This window comes from Zootermopsis nevadensis, unplaced genomic scaffold, assembly GCF_977971745.1.
Source record: "Zootermopsis nevadensis isolate Lab colony 2312 unplaced genomic scaffold, Znev_1.0 Znev_ptg000030l, whole genome shotgun sequence".
Taxonomy (NCBI): domain Eukaryota; kingdom Metazoa; phylum Arthropoda; class Insecta; order Blattodea; family Termopsidae; genus Zootermopsis; species Zootermopsis nevadensis.
The window spans coordinates 10,097,384-10,113,839 of record NW_028259162.1 but is presented as its reverse complement, the minus strand read 5'-3'; the positions used below and the strand labels follow the sequence as shown (position 1 = coordinate 10,113,839).

The following is a 16,456-nucleotide window of genomic DNA, read 5'->3' as shown; positions in this document are numbered from 1 at the left end:
GACTACCTGTAATGGACTATATATTTATCGGTTGTTACGTTGACACCAAGAAAATATCCTCGGAAGATACACGGACACTAAGAAAATATCCTACGTGAACATTCTCGTTTGGCTATTATCAATCGCCGGTTTCTGCTACTAGGGGACACAAATATCACTCCGTAGTACCAATTTTGTATTTCGATACGCATATCGATAACTGTATTAGCATACTGGTAACATTATGATACATTTTGTTTTTTCTTCACAGAAGCTGAAGAGATTTTATTTGTATTTGTATTTGTGTTGTATTAGGCTAGCACCCTAAACACTAGACGAGCATACTCATACAACACACGTTGCCTGACATTAATGAACCATTCATTGAAAGGGAAGTGAAGCCCATGATCCAATGTACAATTTAATTTATTTCTGAAGTTATTCTTCTCCTCTATTGTAAACAATGAAGCATCTTCAAGACATGATTAGGTATTATATAAGATTCCAGTCAATGTGCTTGTCAGTAATTTCTACTGACTTGATACACTCCTGGCAGAAATATATAGTAGTGCAATTCTTAGCACTCTATGGCCAGCATGTGAAAGGTCATTCATTTTAGAATGAGAACAATAATGGAAGGATTTCTAATTAACTATTTTACTCAAACAGGAAATTGACATTAAGAAGCAGTTCTTGGTGACAGATATTCATGGTTAATACTGGTATTTATGCTTGTTATATATATGAAAACATTATCTTGGCATGTGATAGCAAAGAAAACACATTGATATAAGTTTTTGTAATAACAAATGTCGAATTTAATGGACCATATACAGTAACTTCATTCATTGCATGTTATGGCTATTGTTTAACCTAGGTGTATGAAGTCATTAATATCAGTAGTGAATATTTTATTAAATTGGGAGCAATAACCAGAGAGTTTAGTTTAAATAATTAATAAAATAAATAATACAAAGAATGTATTATGTGTCTTATTCCTGTGGCCTGTTCAACATCAAGAATAAGCTATTGCTCATATGGAAGAGTACTGTAATATATAGCAGGCAATTCAAGTTACACAGATACTTTACAGATAACTTAACTGCAAGACCAATGTGAAATCCATATTTTGAAACAGGCCTCTGTTATCATCAGTCTGCGGTACCAGATTTAGTTACATGCAGAAATATAAATATGTAACTTACCTGTGCAATTCATTGTGGATATTATCCCTTTGACACAATTTGGAGATCTAGAATGCCTGTAGCTTAAACAGTTTCACTCACAATTCAGCTTTCAATTAATAATGTACTCAAGATACAGATGGTGGTCTTCTAGGTTGTTGCTCTTTATAGTATTTTGGCTATATACCAGTGGTTCAGAGGAACATACTGCCTCCGTATTCAAGGCTGATGTATGGAAATTGATTGTTTATATGAGGCTAAGAGAAGGACCAGGCCAGGGGGATTGGCATTCAACTACAACGTACAACAATTCAGAAAACTACCATCTACAGAATGACCACAAAGTCTCTTTGTAGTGACATTACAGCATATCTGTATGTTGTCTTCCTATCTCTATACATTGTCAAATCTGTTTCCATGTTCTTTCAGACATTTTCTTCCATGTTCAAGGCTGAATGTTGTTCTGATACTGCAAGAAACTCAAATTATCAACAGAACACTTACTGTTTATTGCAGAAGGGAAACTTATACAGACATTCTTGTTCTTTATGCACTGTATGTACAAAGCTGCTGTCATGTAAATAAAGACAAATACTTTTCAATCAGTTACTAAAACTCTCCTTATTTTAATAAGGAGCAACATAATATTCAGGATAGATAATATGAATAAATACTCAATGTGGGGTTTATAACTGTTTTATTATCTGAGATTTTTTTTAAAAACATGTCATAGTTATTTTTATATGACCAAGTTTGATTCATGATGCATCATGACGTGCTGAGCTGGCTGTCAGGACAGAGTGTTTCATGATTTATTTGTGGGAAATGTACATTAAGAAAATAGAACTATAGCCATTTGCATAATCATTCATTCTACATGTTGATGATTGCACTTGGACACAATATCAAACACAGTGTAACAGATTACCTACTGCTCGAATGAAGTTGCATATTATACTTATGCACTTGATCCATAATAAAAATTGTAACAAATAATTGTGCAATTGGTTGTTACCAAGTGTTTTCTTTGACGAGCATCTGCTACTCTACAAAAATTATCTAGTAGAGTTCTACTATTAATTTTGAAGTGACTAAATAATAAAAACAAAGCCACAGCTACCTATCAAGATTTTCATTTGTTGATTTTCCTAAACAGGCCCATAACCAAAATCAAATTATCATGGACTGACAATTTCATGAAACAGCTCCTGCCAAGTCCATTTATATTAATCTTCCAAACATGAAATAAGTCACCAAATCTTTGAAAATTTAGCCTCTCTCACATTTTCTCTTTGTAATTTTTTTTCTGAATACAACAAAAAACTCAGAATGAACCCTATAGAAATTATTATTCCAGTCTTTCTCAATGAGATATCTATAACATATAAGCCTTTCTGAATGATTTGTAATGGGAAATCCTGTCCATAGCTCCATCACCAATCTGATTTAAAGTACTGTATTTTTTTCACAGCAGTAACTGAGATTTAAAATTACGTTTATTGCCAGATTACATCTTAAATAATGAGTTGCAGAAATTAGAGAAGTATTTAACTCCCAATATATAATTTTTTGTAGAGTAAATTAGTGTATTATTATTATTATAATTATGCTATATACAAATTCTTTTGTGAATGAGTGTAGGTGTTTTATGTGCATATGTTTGTGTAGAGATGTATGTACAAAGATGCAAACAATACTGCCACTCTATTTTCATATCAATTCTTCTTATGTAAACAAAGAACATTATTTTATTACTCTAGTGTCCACGGATGTATCCTTATTAAAATCTGATTGTCCTGTGTTCTATTCCCAGAGTTCCTGTTCACCAATGATTATGGTAGTAATAATATCGAAGAAAACACACTGATGCTCCCAATGAAGATGCACATGCTTCACCAATGAATTCCTAGTTATCCCAACTCCTGACTAAGAACTTCCTATCAACCTCTGGCTATAAACAACAGCAGGGCAGTACACAGCAGAAGAGTCAGTAAGAAGTGTCCTGTCTCACCATCTGTAATAGTAAAGACAGACTGATGTTAGAGATTATAAGGCTGAAAGCTCCGTTAGAAAAATTCATTTTCTTAAATAAATTTCTCTGTTCTCAAAGACATCAATTTAAAACAGCATGTGATATAACTAGCAATAAATGATTGGCAGACTATACAATACCGTTTGGTTATCAATTATTTATTATGTTTGGCTATAAAATTGTTACCCTCTCAGTGTAGGCACAGACTATAATCAAACCCAGGATTTCAGAAAACTTCAGCTACTTAGCGATGTATTACCTGCAGAGAGGTTACTTTACATTGTAGGATTTGAGGTTTTCACAGCAGTGAGTATGAAGATTTCTGTCTTCTGGGTTGCGCAACAACCCAGAAGACAGAAATCTTCTCACTTTACATTGTTTGATATGTAAAGATGGTTATGAAACACCTTAGTCTGGATAGCACAGACTTAACCGGTGACATCATGAGTAATGAAATAGAAATACTGTTCACAATAATATGGCACTCAGTACATGGTGGGAAGGATGTAGAAGTGAGTATGGCCTATTTCACGTGCTGAAAATGGCTGCCATCTGGGTTGTTGCACTTTGTAATGTATTAGTTTGTCAACATTTCAGGCATGCTTATTACCTTCATCATCAGGGCAATGATTGCCCTAATGAAAGTAGCAGCAAACACCAGTAAACTTCTATCAGACTACTTGACGCAACTGTCCAGAAGATAGCCATCTTCATACTTGCAGATACGAGAACTTCAAATCTCACTTACTTCAAGTGCTATCTTGTCATTTACTTGGAGGGACATGGGAAAGTCAGCTGCTCTGTCGTCCTAGATCTGAACCATACATTTCCCAAAAACAAGTCAAGTATGCTACCAGAGCTATTCGGTTATGTTACTGATGAAGATATATGCTGCTGATAAAGATAATAATGAAATGAAAAATAAATAAGCACATCCGTATGAACGTGCCTTAATCAGGATAACTGGAGTTATGACGGTCCCTGATCCTCACATTCTTTCAAACTGGAAGTCAATCACTGTTTTTAGAAAATGTACTTATAACTTCTGACATTTACCTATTTTAGGGGCAACATTTTTCTGGACAGGCTTGGGCGTGTATGAATCAACTTCATCCAGAAACTGGTATGTAGCATTGAAGCCTGTTCCATCAAGTCGATCATTGGAGCGAAAAGTTACCCTAAAGAATTTACGGTCTGACTCCATGTCAAACTCTTTGAGCTGACCACACTTCCGAGAGTACTTGCGATCATCTGCCATGAAGTTGGAAAATTCAACATAGTCACTAGCTGAGATAGCTTCACACCTAGAAACATGTAACAGCATTACACTCTTGACAGGAAAAGTAGATCTTACACTTTCCTGTAAAACAGCATTTCATTCATGCACAACCTACTGTCCAAGAATTTTTTTCCAAAGTGAAGTCATCAGATAAAATCAGTTTCAAGAGCGTACATATTGAAATTATTAGAAAAGCTGTATATAATTTATTAACCAGGTCAAAATAACAACAAGAAATAATATTAAAAAGTACTAACAACAGTAAAAGCAGCAAATGTAATTATACTGATGATAATATTATGATATGCACTGCACCTGTAATATTTATGACAATGATAACAGTGACAGTAATGATGAATATGAGGAGGAAACTGACAACAGAGATAGCAGCAGTAATAAGCATCAAAAGATTATGACAAAATGATGATAATGAAATGATCATATAGCTCAATATAAAGACTTTACATCAGAAAAATATATAAACTGATAATGATACTGTAACAAGAACAGCAAATACCAAGAATTAATGAATGTTTTATCTCTGACCCAGTACTTGGCTCATCTCAGATTAAAGGCAGTTTAGTTTAAAACAGTATCAGCCTTACGACTAATAAACACACAAGTCTTTTCATTAAAATAAAGATTTTGAATTTTATAATATACATTCTTTGCACTCTACTTGGACACACCAAATTATCTACTTTTCAAACTTAAATTAAAACAATTATCAAATATTTCCCTCTATGTTTAAAATTAATGCCAAAATCACAAACATCTGAGGATGAAGCTGCTAAGTGGGTACAAAATAGTTAATAAATTAGAACACATCATCTTCCGAAAGAGAAATCTCGTTACTCACGGTAAGACTCCTTCTACATCGAAGTAACTGAAGTGTAGGTGAACTTTCTCAGTTTTAGTGCCATGAAAGAAGTAATGGCACTCGGTGTCACGAGGATAGAATCCGGGAAAGTTGGGGCTTGCAAATGTGCCATTGCGGGTTTCACTGCTATTGAACACAAATGCACACGGAAATTCTGGGGACTGGCGACCTGAAGTTATTCCAAAATCTGCAACACCACCATTGTTATCCTGCATCATTGCTAAATCAGAGTAGCAAAGGCATAGTTCATTATTCATATTAAATATACAAAATACAAGAATCGACAGTTATATAAATACAGAATCATAAGAATAGAAAATAACACAAATATTGTGTCTCAATATTAAAAAAATACCAATTACTTTCTTTTAAAAATATGAAAGCACAAGTATGTCCTCTAAAGCACTCTCCTTTAAACACTGTCAATCAGCTGTATAAGAATGATAAACAGTATTGTGGACTCCAGCTCCACCTCCGTCCGAGGTAAGAGGATGAGATACCTGTGTTTGTTAACCATTAAGTAAAAGCTGTTTCTTACCACGGAACAAAATCTTTGTTCTCGCATCACATTGTGATGTACTCACTTTCTGTAAAACTGTACGTGGCTTTAAAACCTCTGGAATGTCTTGAAGAATATATCCCTCTGAATTCCAAAATCAGTTTTGGGCCATTTGACATAAGGGGCTTAGGCACAGAGCTGCCACAGAAGTTATCAATTTTTTCCATTCGACCATCAATATGCACATATGCCACCAAGGAGTCGATACTTTCACACCTGTCAACATATGAACACACATTAAAAAGAAAACCTTTATTTCCCATGTCATTCATAGCTGTAGAAAATATGGATTTCAAAACCTAATAATCTATTGGATGGTACTCGTAGACTTTGACTTTCGATGGGTAAGACGATACAGTATCGTGCTTTACTGGCTATTAAAGAATACGAAACTCAATATACATCTTTACTGCACACTTCAGATGAGTAAACAGCCACTTACTGGATTAAAATGACCAATTTTTTATTTATGCAACGTAATATCTATAACGCTACTTTTGCAAGAAGAGAATTGCATCTGCGATAAATGGCCATCACTGAGACATGAAAAACAGCGTTCTAAATTGAAGTAAATTTTCTGTATCTTAAAGTTATGTATAATTATTAGACTTTTCCTTCACCTGTTGGTTTAAAAAGTAAGCTTTGGATCCTACTGATTAAATTGTATAGTTTTATGTAATGATTGAAGCAAAGCCAGGTTCCAAAACATTGTTTTCTTACTGATATACAAACAAAAGTTTCATCAAATACATTTAGACAAATTTTCCAATTCTTGTTTAAAATTGGCTTCAGTGAATTACTGCATTGTTTTTTCCTATTTGCTACTCACATCGTCCTACCATTTCTACATGATTCTACATAACCTTTAAAGTTGATATGACAACATAAATAATTGAATAAACAAAAAATAACGACAACAATCTTAAAGAACTTCGGTGTGTCACAAATGTGCACATTCTGTTCAAGCACATTTACTTAATTTTGTAAAGACATCAGTAAATTTGTATGGGTTATATTCTTAATGCATTTTGTGTTAATTTGATACAATTTCATCATTCCAACAGCAGGGAATTCTATTACTTACTCCTTCGAGTTATCTGAGGGATGGTAGAGGTTGAAGTCACTGAAAACGATTTGAACCCGTTCTTTTCCACGACCCTGGAAGTCATATCGGCAGTAGCTGCGAGATGGATATGGACTGGGGAAGAGAGGCGACGATACGGATCCATTCTTTGTAATGTCACTGTTCAGCACTACATCACAACTAGACGCTGAAAAACAAAACATGGTTTCAAGCCTTAGACGTCTATAACAACAATGAATTTGAAAAAAGCACAGCACTTTGAGAAGATTCTTCATTTTTTTTAGCTCGTTACTTTTCACACACTCAGTTCACCCCCATTCACTAGAACAACATATTTCAGTCAACTGTGGCCATCATCATGTTTATCTCTCGTTTTTCCTCCTCCAGATGTGAGGAAACAACAGAAAAGTCAAAACTTTTTAGATTAGTTAAAATGGTAAGAAGTTAAAAATACCAAAACATGTCAAAAAAATTTTTTTGCACAGCTTGCTAATTCCAGGTGTGTTTTTGATCTGGGTTATATATGTTGTGGAGCGTCGTTGTATGATGAAAGACTACGATTTACCGGAATGCTACACTGTTAACACTTGAGCAGGTCTACCTCGGATTTGATATTAGTGACGATGTGCAAAGAAACGTATCCTTCTGCCTATGCAGCAATCACTGAAGTCGTACAGGATGCACAGAGATTAAGCTTCCTTCCCATTCTTATACTGAATAAGGTCTTATAAATGTACGCACTGAAGGAGTGATTGAGATTCGAATCGGGCTGTAGTACCATGGAAAAGGAACAAGAAGAAGTGAAAGTCGGTAGTGCCGAGGGCTGATTTTTAATAAAACACTTGTAGGCCTGGTATCCTCAACATTCAATTCTTAAATTAAAGTTATGTTTTTCATCGGAATTTTAAGTTTAGCAGAAGTCATTCATCATACGTCCTCGTTAACAGCTTTGTTTGGAATTGGAGGGCAATATTTATTGTGTAGAAAATGTTAAAACTGCCTTATAAACCTCTAAGACTGATTTTTTATTCGAGCATAAAATCAATGTAATTGTCTTTGGAAGCAGAAAGCGAAATGTAGTTATAAAGTTTTCACAAAATTTACCAATTTTATACTTCGCCGTGCGCTCGTTACGCTATTTCATTTTTACTGCTTGTAACTCTTTTTACACTGCTGGGCGAGAAAGCTCACTCACAAGCAATTCCGAAGGAGATTCGATTTTGTGTTTGCTTTCAGCGATACACAGTCATTTTTCAGCACTGTGTATCAGTATTCTATTTGACGGTCTCACATGACAAGCCGTCGTTCACATGCACGCTGCAGGTTGGAAATAAAGTACGGGTTGCTGGAATGAAATATGCTTAGGGGGAACGAATGTGGAAAAATATTCCAAAAGGATTGAATAAAGGATAGGATTAAAATGGAAATAAAAGGCATAGAATTTGCCAGAATATACGACTGAAAAGTAGTCAGAATTTTATGTCGAATGCGAACCAGAATATTCTCTACGAAGAAACATTTATTTCGTCGCTTAGAAACTACATCAGTTACCAATCTGTGTACTTAAATCATTGCAAGTAGACTCTGAAATATTCCAACAGGTAAAATAGTTTTTGGGAAAAAGATTTCAAATTCGTTATCATAATAATCTTCTTCGACAGCAGCACTGCTACCGCCAAATCCCTCTTTAAATGCTTACTAAGATTAAGATTTTCTCCTCTTTGTATTACTCAAAACTGTTCTGGCCAATTTCGCCAGAATAAATTCAGTCCAAGCCGAATACACACGAACAGACAAACATACTTACATGCTAAGCATGCACCTAGAAATACTTCAGTTTTGTAGAACGTAAGCTATTTGTACACGATATTTGACAAAGTCTGGTAACGTAAAGCGTGCTTGTATTGGGTATTTCAAGTTTGCATCTCTACCGCTTCTTCTATATTTCATGAAGGCACAGAAGTGTTGAATGATCTCTCGTTAGTAGCGGAATGGAGACATCGTGTCAATAACGGGTGTTTTCTTTTCCACTTTGCGTCAACCATTTCAGTTGAAGTCGTACATCATTGGGAAGTAGAAACTCTGAGACAGTTCCATCTTCAGCGAGACAGCAGAGTCGTTTAACATTGTATACAAGTCTTTTAAGACACATTCTAAAGAGCCTTTGTTTTCTGCCAAAATCCTCGTTTTGTTTGTACTCTAAATTTTAATGCTTCTTACAAACCCAACCAGTGTCTTTAAGAGGATATAGAATGGCGTATTTTTTTTAAATACGACTGAATGTTTAGAAAGATAATGTCAGAAAATTCCACAAACATACAAGAAAATACAACAAAATCTTATAGATTTTTATTCTGAAGGTTTCCGGTTTGAATCTCTATGGGGCTATCAGTTATCATAACTGATATTTTATGTGCTCTTTCACAGCTTCTTCAAACGAATTTCGGGACAGTAATTTTAAATAGGCCACCAACATCTCCTTCCAAATTCTTACCTACTCACCATTCATCATCATATTTTCATCTCATTCGACGCAATTAAAGACAAGTCATAAATTACATAGTAATCAATCGTTTACCTTGACGCTCACACTTTATGTATTCTTAGAATTAGAAAGGAATGTCGCCCTTTCTTCGGATCCCATCACAGAGCTGTGTCCTGTGTCCTCCTATCTATCCTCAACTTTTTAGAGTTACTGACATCAATCTGTCTTCTTCTGTACAGTTGGTTGGTGGTCGTTTTTTATAATTACTATTAGACTGCAGGCAATATTAAAGCATAAGCGTATCCCTTCAACATGAGATTTATTAATTAACTGTTTATCTGCGTATCTTCTGATTAACCCTCTTTTCACACAGATCCCTCTGATCCACTTAATTTGGCAACATTATGTTATTATTGTGGAACACAGTGAACAAGCAATAAACAAAACGCTCCTAGCTATATCCAAACTTAGGACACATTTTACACTACACAATTTTATCATAATCATCTCCTAAACATTTTAAACGTTGACATAAACGTCTTTCCGAAACTGGACCACGAGCTCTGTTAAGCTGTGGCACTTTGTGAGCGATATGAGGGTAGCCTAGCGTCACTTTGGGCTGATATTGTTTGTGGTTTGGTAGTTACGAGCCTTCAAAGACGCTAGCTAATGTTGTCACTTTCACACACACACCCCGGGTCCTCATATCAGAAGGAGGCCATAAACGTAGGTGAATCAAGACTGACAGCTTCTTTACGTCAGCAGGACTTCAGAGTAGGAAGCCGTTTGAGTACACAACAGAGTCAGCTGACAGGTATATATATATACAAAAACGATCGGAATTGTGGATTTCAACACAAATCAGAAATCGCGGAATTGTTAAGTCCAATATAAGTCTAAATAATATCATAAATATTTTGCTGGTGCCACCAGAATAATGTGGTGTAAGTCCTAGAAGCTATCATACTTCTGTTGTAATTTTTGAACACAAACCCTTTCCTTGACAATGGCGGATTATTTTCAACAATTCAAGTCCCTCTTGTTCAGGGCTGAAGTGATAACCCTGAAGATGGAGGCAGTATGTTCCCCCGAACCGTTAGCATACAGAATAAAGATTACGCCACGCAAAAAGACCAGAAGACCCTAATTTTACTCACACTGTCGTAGAAACCTCAAATCGTACTGGATGAACTTACTTCAGCAAACAAGATTAATGTTTTTGAAGGTTGTCATAGTGATCGAAGACATGTAGACAGATTGTACAATCGAATCCTTGGATGTCACATCCAGTTTGTTTCGCGTTCTAAGCTACTACAAGCCGGAAGATTTCCGAGGTTGCGCAGTGTGTCATGTGGGAACATCTGTAGATCCGTTCATAGAACTTCAAGTGTCATGTCTTCGGCGTACATTTCTGGTTCGGGGAGTTGGAAATACACGACTAAGACCTAGTCAATTACTGATATATTTTATAAAATGACTGTATACGTTATACGAAGTCACTTATTTCCAGTGTCTTGGGTTTGGATCTCACAAGAAACATGGATGCTAGTTCGCGCTTTTCTGTGTTGTGTTTTCCTATATAGAAAGACGATTTATGTCCATGGAGTTCTACCAAAGATCAAAAGAAGTTTCAGAAATATGGCAGAAATTTTCTCCAAGAAGCCCAATGCACGCGGAAGGCTACAACGTGAACTTCAACGCACATATTTATTGTCCAGAACAGAAGAAAACCCCAGAAGAGATGATGCAGTAAATTACAGGTAGGTATAAAAGCGAAAGTGGGGTTAAAAAGGTGTCGTAGTTTAGCTTCATTATGAAGAAAGACAAGTTCTGGTATTGCACCTGCTCGGCTTGAGACTTATGCGTTAACCACTAGCGCCACTTTGCGGCCGAATTAGACAACCACCGAAATATAAACACTAAAAGTAGAGCTGTATAAAGACACAAATTCTTACTGGAATAACACTTTTTGAACTAACTCCAAGGAAGCAAGTCAGTTACAATCTGATTCGCACTGCTGGTGAAGAAATCCCCTGTCTTTTATGGAACCGAAAAGTTTATCAGATTATTCATAAGACTATCACCCTCAGATACTACTTTTTAAAGACCCATTTTTTGTATTATCTCCCCATCTATGTCATCTTCCAAGTGGCATGTCGATGAAAAATTACTCGCATTTATCAAATCTTCTTTGTCACACAATAAATTTAAATTTAACTTCCGGCGCATCCATGTTAATAACAATATGAATTATATTTCGGGAACTTTGCACAAAGTAACGTCTCCATTGTTTTACATTCTCCTAAGACTCACTAATGAATAACTCTGTATTGTCTCCCTTTAAGTTTAAAGAAGGTGTAGTGGATACTAGTAAGATAAAGAAAGTGATGAAGACGGAACAGACAAAGAACATGGCGAGTTTAAATTCGCAAACACGCAGTTCACTATTTACTTAACATAATTAAATATACGTCATCCAGAATTCGAAATGAGAATCCTCAGTATGAAATTTACTAAAATTATGGAATATATGCGTGTAATTCTCACAATACTGATCTCAGTTAATTTTGAAATCAATCAACAGTTTCCATTAAAATTTCTCAAATTGAGTTTTGTACTTACAGCGAAATAGAGTTTATTTGAAAACACAGAGGTCGATAAATTCTTTCGCAAACTGCCATGTAAATTCGAATAACGAATTGCATTACAGTTGAACGTGTCATGCGAAAGAAGCCTGGAATACATTTCGAGAGTAAATAAATAACGGTATACAAATCACGATTCAGCTGTTCGTGAGTGGAAGGTAATGACATTATTATTTTCACGTCACGTTTAATCGTCTGTAATGTAACTGAATCCAGTTCAGAATTGATTGGAACACTTCTTGACACATTAGCAATGGGAAGTTCTGGTATCGCTCCCGGTAGCTTCTCCATATCTGTCTGTCAGTCTGTACATGTGTAACAACTCAATAACCACTTAACGGATTTTTATTATATTTCGTACTGAGAGTTCTATTAGAATTAATTGATACATTCCATTCTACTTAAAGTCGGGTACAAATAAGAAGACCTACATACATTTCTGCATACAGCTCAAGCGTAACTCGTATATAATATTTAAAAAAAGGTATGTAGGGTAAAAATGATCACACTTAATGTCCGTTACACTCCATCCCGTAGGTGTTATTGTTTTCAAGATAATTAGAATACGCAGATTTTTATAGTAAGTCACCTCATAATTAGAAAAGTTTTGAACTAATTCTGATGAAAATTTAGAATGCCTGCATCGCCTTTTTCACACTTTATAAGACGCACCAGAATTATTACGTTGTGCATACATTTCCTAACTTGATTATCTTATTCCTCTTGCTACCGAACTAATACTATAAAAATTACTACCAATGTCAATTCAGGTGTTGGGCAAATTCTGTTCTGCTGATACAGTATGATACAAGGGAACAAGCAGATTTTAATACGTATGGTACACAAGATGAATGTTGGATCTCTTATGCGTATGTCGTACTGTGGACATGTCATACTGAATGGCTAATAACAGCAGCTTGAAAAAGACATGAATTTTCCGGGGACATTGCGTGGGTGGGGATATTGATAACATATTTTACTTCAGATTACAAAGGTGAAAATTGCATACTTCTGTGATATTCCATAGTGTATTCTCGTAGAAACTGACAGAGATGTGTGCTGCGATCATCGCCCTCATGTTGAAAGCAGGACGCACCTCTGAAACGCCAGTCAACTTCTACGAGACTAGACGTAATATTCCAGAAGGTTGCCGTGAGAACCTAACCTCTCATACCCCAATGTGAAGTTTACTATAAAACAATATCACTTTATATAACTTAAATATGAAACAGTGCTACAACACGCAATTTAAACTTAAAATTTTATTAATACTGGGACATTTCGGGTCTCACATCGTAAATAATTCAAGAACTGAGCTAAGCTGCATAAAACAATGAAGAGGGCAGTGAGCTGCTATTTTGACATATTAGTGTGTAAATGAATATATGTATATATCAATAAATAAATACACGAGAAATATTAATGTTTTTCAACACCGGAAGCTGCATAATTTAAAATTCCTGTTAGCATCACAAGTTTTGTTTCTGTACAGATCTCCCACTTAGAAATAACAGAGCAGAATAACAAGCCCAGGTGGAAATTACGTCAGTGACTTTCTCACAGTTGCAGAGTTGTCTCGTGAGGTGGTTTAATATTAACTTTGCAGAGGATGACGATCCCCACAATACGCACAGCTGACACGTCTGCTCTATCTCATCTGTTAAACCTGTAATGTAAACTAAACTACATTTCCTGAGATCAACAAACTACAAGACCAGAGATGAAGATCCTAACATAGGACCGAGGTTATGATGATGAGCTGCTTGGTCAGAGCTATCGCACTCGTCGTGGGGCTGTGACAGCGTTGAGCTACGGTGGAATGATTAGCAGAAGAAAATCCCTGTTCCAGTGCCAATTTGTTCACCCGAATCTCACTCTAAGTCACCGGGACATTAACATGGTTTTGCGGTGAGAACCCAGCATCCAGTAGGGCCTTAGCAATAGCACGGCATAACACAAAAAATGGAAACAGACTAACTTAATTGCAAAGAAATGAGTTCAAGTCACCTTTGTTACCGGACCTCTTATTCCGTGTAAATCAGTTCAACTATAATTTAATTTGTTTAAATAATTTCAAATAATCACGTGAAATATTATATGGAGATACTGATACCCGTTTTAAATAAATGTGATTAAGAAATGAGCCTGATGATGGCGTGAAATCGAAACATGTACGAAGATGGCTGTCTTTTGGGTTGTAGTCTCAATTATCTGGCGATGAGCCCTGATTGAGGCAGCAGGGACCTCTAAAACGTCGGTAAACTTCTACCAGACTACAAGGTGCAACAACCCAGAAGACAGCCATCTTCGAACTCTCCGCCGTGGAAACCTCAAATCATACTTCGAAACATGTCCTTCATAATATGTTTATTAGCGAAGTTTATGGGCTTCTGTCTTTCAATATTTTTATTTAAAACAACGACATTTCGGAAGTTGGTTCTACTTCCTTCTTCATGTGATCGGTAGGAGAAAAGACCCTACTGTGTTGAGTCCACTGGTCAAGCAAGGTTCAGACTAGCTAAGAACAAGTCGCGGTTTTAAATACCCCTCGTGGCACTATTTTTGAAAAACAACAGCCAAGAAAACTTACATTTTACGGCAGGGTTTTAAAGTCAACAGTAGGTATGGCACTTGTACGTGAAGAAGCAGACGACATAAGAATCACGATTTTCTTTAAAATATTTTGTAATATAGAAAACAAACGAGCTCGTAATAATTACTATTAATAACTTAAATAATTTCGAGGGCCTCTTTACAAGCGGTCTGGGTGTCCCGCGGGACACCATTTGGATTACGCTGGCTTAGAAAATGGATAAAGTCCTACAGAAGTTTTATGACAAGTAATTTTATGTGTGTAAAACAAGTTAAGTGCTGTAAGACGGACTAATATTCTTACGTAAGTAATGAATTGTCCCACAATAGGATTTTGAAGTATTATTATTTTGTTAAAATGCCATTTATTACCAGTGTCTATAATTAAAGACTGAACTTATTAATATAAATATAATGATCGTGATTATAAAACCGAAAGCTGAAGAAAATTTGGCAGATAATTTCAGTTCTCATAAATGACGTAGTTTTAATATTACGATATCTCGAGACAATAAACTATGTTACTATAGGGAACCTACGCTTTCATATTTTCGAAAGTCGTACTCAGTTTGATGTCAAAATTCTCATAAAACTACCAAAGATAGAGCAGACAGAGGAAACTGAATTCGCATTTGTCAGAAGCAAAAGAGACATCGATAATGGAGCACTGACTAAGACGCAGAGGTTGTAATATATCTAAACAATATTTACCAGAGCAGGACACAGCCATATTACTAACTACAGCGTTCATTAAAATCAGTGTCGCCTTTAAATCAGGTCGACTATTGAAGAGCAACTCCTAATGAAATTCACCTCCTACGATAAATACAAACGTAAACGATGATAAAACAAAAGGAAATTTGTATTCTGCCCTCGTGCAATACGGACAGAATGAGTACTTCCTATTGGAACTACAAAAGGTCTACACTTAGCTCTGGTATTCTTTGTACCAAACAAGACTGTTCTAATATCTATATATTTTCTGTAAGAAATACAGTACACATTATATGCTGATGTCTCTTAGGAATTCTGGAGAAAGTATGCAAGTTGTAAAGGAATTTTCAAATATCGGTGTAGTCAGAAATGAAAGGAAGTTCATGTTCTAATGGCTGGATATTTTCAGCGCAAGTCTCTACCGCCTGAAGCATTTAAAAATTTAAAAGATTCTTCTAGTATTTGAGTGACGTACATGCAACATTGTTTTATTCTTGTCACTTTTAAATTTGCGTTCTCTGAAGATGCTTTCTATGTGGACTCTTATACATAGCCTATAAGTAATGGACAAAGCTGAAGGTTCACTGCCTAACTGTACTAAAATCACAGATTATCAACTGTTTAAATCTTCAGTTTTTCTACGCACTCTCATATAAAAACAACAAACGTGACTTCATACCGTTTAGTCATAAATTAGCAATCTGTTTTGGAACTACAATCTGAGTTAAGTAACTTTTCACTGTAAGTGTTCGTCAATGTACTATATAATTAACACAGACGGTAACCTTGTCACAAAAGTGGACAGGTCGATAGTGCCAATTCCTGTTCCCGCCATATGCTGACAGCACCTGAACAATAGTCTGTATGCACTGACGTTTAACGCAGCGAATGACAGACATTTCTGTAAAGTAAAGTAAAGTAAAGTTTGTCCCACTATACGCCATGTAGGCGTTTGGGGTGAGTGGAGGTATAGCTCCTCTCTTCCTTGACCTCGGCACTAGATGGGGGGAGTGGTCAGCATCA

The 16,456-nt window shown here is 35.8% G+C and overlaps 1 protein-coding gene and 1 long non-coding RNA gene across 8 annotated transcripts in view; one reads left to right on the top strand and one right to left on the bottom strand.

The window, feature by feature from the left end:
* The first annotated feature begins 3 nt into the window (after positions 1-3).
* On the top strand, positions 4-1,768 carry LOC147872130 (uncharacterized). Its single transcript, XR_015537784.1, has 2 exons — positions 4-701; positions 1,593-1,768. It is a non-coding gene; the product is annotated as an uncharacterized LOC147872130 (long non-coding RNA).
* Positions 1,769-1,843: 75 nt separating this feature from the next.
* The window catches only part of Sol1 (CUB domain-containing protein Sol1), a 659,765-nt gene continuing 645,152 nt past the window's right edge, over positions 1,844-16,456 (bottom strand). For 6 of the 7 annotated variants that reach the window (XM_087358459.1, XM_087358461.1, XM_087358462.1 and 3 more), the window contains 5 exons: positions 6,998-7,184; positions 5,939-6,129; positions 5,334-5,574; positions 4,252-4,499; positions 1,844-3,177 (listed from right to left, as the gene is read on the bottom strand). In XM_087358459.1, the coding sequence (XP_087214585.1) occupies positions 3,104-3,177; positions 4,252-4,499; positions 5,334-5,574; positions 5,939-6,129; positions 6,998-7,184 (941 nt within the window). In that variant the 3' untranslated portion in view covers positions 1,844-3,103. The remainder of the gene's footprint in view (positions 3,178-4,251; positions 4,500-5,333; positions 5,575-5,938; positions 6,130-6,997; positions 7,185-16,456) is intronic. The other variant, XM_087358463.1, reaches the window with a different exon arrangement.